This window comes from Pseudophryne corroboree, chromosome 8 (assembly GCF_028390025.1).
Source record: "Pseudophryne corroboree isolate aPseCor3 chromosome 8, aPseCor3.hap2, whole genome shotgun sequence".
NCBI lineage: Eukaryota > Metazoa > Chordata > Amphibia > Anura > Myobatrachidae > Pseudophryne > Pseudophryne corroboree.
Window position 1 is genome coordinate 477,310,199 of NC_086451.1, and position 5,647 is coordinate 477,315,845.

General features: G+C 45.7%; 1 protein-coding gene across 1 annotated transcript; it reads left to right on the plus strand.

The window, feature by feature from the left end:
• The first annotated feature begins 3,972 nt into the window (after window positions 1–3,972).
• Window positions 3,973–5,367, plus strand: LOC134949968 (uncharacterized). Its single transcript, XM_063938647.1, has 2 exons — window positions 3,973–4,720; window positions 4,781–5,367. The coding sequence occupies exons 1-2, from the start codon at window positions 3,973–3,975 to the stop codon at window positions 5,365–5,367; spliced, it is 1,335 nt and encodes a 444-aa protein (XP_063794717.1).
• The last annotated feature ends 280 nt before the right edge of the window (window positions 5,368–5,647 follow it).

Sequence of the window (5,647 nt, forward strand, 5' to 3'; positions counted from 1 at the left end):
ACTAGCTAAGCTGCAAGGAACTTATTTTAAAAAGCTGGCTCCTGTCTGAGTAATTCATTCTTACCATAGTGCTACAAAACCGACTCTTCTCCGCAACAGACGGCCACAGACAGCTAGAGCTTTCTATTTATATAGCTCAAGTATCATCTCGTCACCTAAAAGGAAGTATGAAAGAAAGTCATAAAATATGTACGCCGACACTCAGAACTTTTTATAAGTCCAATCTGTTTCTTGAGCCTTTTCACGGTTATTTTGACCACTAAAACCTTTTCACAGGAATAGACAAGTTGTCATGGAAAGGCTCTAGAATTTTAGTACCCTGTAAACACAAACTACAGTTACAGTTGTAATGTCTTTGTGTCGAGTATTTCTCTCTGTCTCTCTCACTAGCTGGTCTGTAGGATATTATAAGCTGATATGATTTATACAAAATGTATTCGTTTAATTGTGTTGCATAAATAATTTTCACTACCTACATCCCTGTTTATTACAAAAAGCTTAATTTTCAGAAAATCAAGTTCAGCCTTAGGATTCATCAGTATAAATCGTCTCTTTATTACACAAATGTATTTGACTGTGAGAAATAGCGCTGTAAAACATTTCTGCAAAGTGATAAATAAATGGGGCTTAAAGGATCTGCCGCATCCTCAATTAAATGTCTTACCGTGTTCTATAAAGCTATTGATGAACAAATTGTACTGTATATCTCTCTAAGTGAGAGACTCTTAAATCAGTTTTGAAAACCGTAGATCGTGTTAATGATACAGTTACGCTGATCGTGCTAAGACAATGCCATTGGTTTTATAATGGACCTGTCATTGCAACGTACAATCTCATTGCTTCCTTTAAAACATCAAATGAATGTATATTTAGATGTGAGTTACAGTATACAGAGACACGACCTGGTGTAACTCTTTAATGCCTGGTGGTGTCTTCCACCTCTGGCGGAGCTTGGAGTTTCAGTTATGATTGCTGTGCTTTTACTCAGCAGGCCCACTTGTGTAACTAGCAATAATCTATAATGTTACCTAGGAGACGGCAAGATTGTCTATCAGACAAAGCCTCTACACTGCCCGTAACCAGGGGCGGATTTAGGAGTCAGGCAGCCCCTAGGAACATTATTGGTCCCCCCCTCACACCCATCATGTCTCTGCCCTGTTCATGTCAAGGCCACTATGGATGCCTTCAGACCTCCAAACAGCCCCAATCTCTACGCACCACTACCTCCCGCACCACAGTTTACTTAAATTTTTAATATTATACGCATTGCAAAATCAGCAAAAAACGCAGCTCTGTGTGTACTATAGACTACAGATGCCGGGCTGCGATTTTTACCACAAATACATTGGTTTTCATACGCAGAAAGTCACCGATTAGGCACAACGATACTTGTCGCGCACAGATGTACTATAGAAGTGTCAAAAATCACAGTGGTCTGTGTACACTAGTAATACAGTTTTGTTGCTTCCAGTAGTTTTGTTAACAAAGCAGCAACAGATGAATCTAGCGAGACACCAACTCACATACAGGACAATACAGAAATACATATATATTATACGCTTGCTATGAATTGTCCCCGCATAAATAGTATCCTTATCCTTACCTATTTTTCTGTATTGCTTCCAGTAATGGGCATAACCTTAGTGGGTACAAGGGGTGTCATTGCTATGGGGACCAGAGGCTTAGGGGGCCCTGCACCCAGGTTTTATAGTTGCATGTCAATTTCCCAGATTTGCCTGCTAAGCAATTAGTTCTGATCCATTGCCCAGCCTGAATTGTGTGACATTACATAGTCAGTGAGAAGTGTGTGTAGTGGATAGTATAATGGGCAGGACTTTGTGGGCCCCATAGCAACATTTTGAAGGGGCCTCCGTCCCAATGATTCTACAGAGACACCTCTCTGAAGCAGTTGTTAAATTTATGCCCCACAGTGAGTGCCCTAGATCATGTATGTTGTGAACCATAGTAGATCCTTAGTTAATGTTATGCCCCATAGTAGTGACCTAGTTTATTTTATGATCCATAGTAGTGCCCCAGTTCACGTTATGTCACATTGTAGGGCTGCCAGTACACATAATGCCACACAGTACCCCCAAATTCACATTTTGATATAGTGTCCCCAGTTCATATTATGACACATTACAGTGCCCAGGTTATATTATGTAACATTATAATTATATAATGCTCTCCATATAATTTTATACCATATTACACTGAGCAGGCTCAAGGCAAAAGTTTGTAAGGGCCCCTATGTACCACCCAATGGTGAAAAATGTATATAACACATGTAACTGTTGCATGGAAGGTGGCCCCTCTCAGCTCAGGGCCCCATAGCAGCTGCACTCCCTGCACCTATGGCAGCTACACCCTGTATATAACACATGTAGCTGTGACAGGGAAGGTGGGTCCCCTCTCAGCTCTGGGCCCCATAGCAGCTATACTCCCTGCACCTATGGTAGCTACACCCTGTATATAACACATGTAACTGTGACAGGGAAGGTGGCCCCTCTCAGCTCAGGGCCCCATAGCAGCTGCAATCCCTGCACCTATGGCAGCTACACCCTGTATATAACACATGTAGCTGTGACAGGGAAGGTGGGCCCCCTCTCAGCTCTGGGCCCTATAGCAGCTGCACTCCCTGCACCTATGGTAGCTACACCCTGTATATAACACATGTAACTGTGACAGGGAAGGTGGCCCCTCTCAGCTCTGGCCCCATAGCAGCTGCACTCCCTGCACCTATGGTAGCTACGCCCTTGTATAATGGTAAGATGGCACTGTAATGTGGCACTATATGAACTGGGGCACTGTATGTCACAATGTGAATTGAGGGTACTGTGTAGCATAATGTGTACTGGCAGCCCTGATGTTTCCTGCTTTCTTCCTGCACAGCAGACAGGCAGGTGGCCCTCACTCCAACACAGGAAATACAACAAGTAAGGCTAAGATATATTTTATTTTTCTGGAAAAGGCTAGTGAAATACTTTGTAATCTAGTGCCAATATTTGCCAGTATCTTTACTCTTTGTTCTGTAATTAGTTATATACAGTACCTATTATATCACACTACATCTAACTAATATAAAATTATTTCATTATAAAAAAAAAGTAAAAAGGGATGTTAATGGACTTTCCTATAATACTGATTTAAACACAGCTGATCTACACTTGACTGTCAATTATCACTAGTAAAAACGTAATTCTCCCCATTACATTAAGAATATACATTTATAATTATCGAAAAGGTACGTATATTTACAAAACGGTATCACCACGAGGTTGTGTATACACTGAGCGGACTAATATTATACAGTAGTTGCAGCAGAGTTGGTGCACTTTACGCTTTGAAGAAATACTGAATGCAGGTCACTTGAGACCTCTTGTTACAAGTTGAGAAGCAATGTCATTATCCAAGAGGGATTAAGGACTTATTCAGTTCATCTCTGTTCCAGTTTGAAAGAAATGAGCATATATACTGGAGAATAGCTAGAACAACAATGGAAGTTTGTGAACAGAAAAGATACATAACAAGAACCAATAAGTAACAGGTAACAAGTTCCAGCACATGTGCCTGACAGTGTAAAACACACAGTGCTATAAACACCATGCGCCTCCAATCATAGGTAAGTGTCAGATCTGGTGAGGATTGTCTGCCCGGACTGGGGTTTGAGTCTGGAGTAGAAACTAGGTGCAGAAAGCTGGGAGGTCTTATATAGATCCTGCGCATGACCAGAGAGCGGGTAGTGAGCAATTTATTAGAGTACAGTAGGATGCTGGACTGGAATCATCAGAGTTAGATGCTGACTGGGATTGATATGCAGGTGACTGAACTAGGATTGGCAGTTAGAAATACCAGACTGGAACTGGTTACTCAGGATACCTGGCTGGGACCAGCTACACAAGAATTCAGGCTGGGACCAGCTACACAGATACTGGGAAGGGACTAGCTACACAGGATACTGGACAGGATACCATGCTTGAACCAGCTACACAGTATACTGGGAAGGGACTAGCTACACAGGATACCAAGCTGGGACCGGCTACACAAGATACAGGGCTGGGTCCGGCTACACAGGATACCAGGCTGGGACCAGCTACACAAGATACAGGGCTGGGACCATCTACACAGGATACCAGGCTGGGACCAGCTACACAAGATACTGGGAAGGGACTAGCTACACAGGATACCTGGCTGGGACCAGCTACACAAGATACTGGGAAGGGACTAGCTACACAGGATACTGGACAGGATACCATGCTTGGACCAGCTACACAGTATACGGGGATGGGACCAGCTACACAAGATACCAGGTTGGGACCAGCTACACAAGATACAGGACTGGGACTAGCTACACAGGATACCAGGCTGGGACCAGCTAAACAGGATACCAGGCTGGGTCCGGCTACACAGGATACCGGGCTGGGACCAGCTACACAAGATACAGGGTTGGGACTAGCTACACAGGATACTGGGCTGATACAAACTACACAGGATACCAAGCTGGGACCAGCTACACAGGATACGTGGCTGGGACCAGCTACACAAGATACAGGGCTGGGTCCGGCTACACAGGATGCCGGGCTGGGACCAGCTACACAAGATACAGGGCTGGGACTAGCTACACAGGATACTGGGCTGAGACAAACTACACAGGATACCAAGCTGGGACCAGCTACACAGGATACCTGGCTGGGACCAGCTACACAAGATACAGGGCTGGGTCCGGCTACACAGGATACCGGGCTGGGGCCAGCTACACAAGATACAGGGCTTTGACTAGCTACACAGGATACTGGGCTGGGACAAACTATACAGGATACCAGGTTGGGACCAGCTACACAGGATACCAAGCTGGGACCAGCTACACAGGATACCAGGCTGGGACCAGCTACACAGGATACCAGGCTGGGACCAGCTACACAAGATACCGGGCTGGGACTAGCTACACAAGATACTGGTCAGGGACAAACTACACAGGACACCAAGCTGGGACCAGCTACACAGGATACCAAGCTGGGACCAGCTACAGAGGATACCAGGCTGGGACCAGCTACACAGGATACCAGGCTGGGACCAGCTACACAAGATACAGGGCTGGGACCAGCTACACAAGATACAGGGCTGGGTCTGGCTACACAGGATACCGGGCTGGGACCAGCTACACAAGATACAGGGCTGGGTCTGGCTACACAGGATACCAGGCTGGGACCAGCTACACAAGATACTGGGAAGGGACTAGCTACACAGGATACTGGACAGGATACCATGCTTGGACCAGCTACACAGTATAAGGGGATGGGACCAGCTACACAAGATACCAGGTTGGGACCAGCTACACAAGATACAGGACTGGGACTAGCTACATAGGATACCAGGCTGGGACCAGCTAAACAGGATACAGGGCTGGGTCCGGCTACACAGGATACCAGGGTAGGACCAGCTACACAAGATACCAGGCTGGGACCAGCTACACAAGATACTGGGCTGGGACAAACTACACAGGATACCAGGGTAGGACCAGCTACACCAGATACCAGGCTGGGACCAGCTACACAAGATACTGGGCTGGGACAAACTACACAGGATACCAAGCTGGGACCAGCTACACAGGATACCAGGCTCGGACCAGCTACACAAGATACAGGGC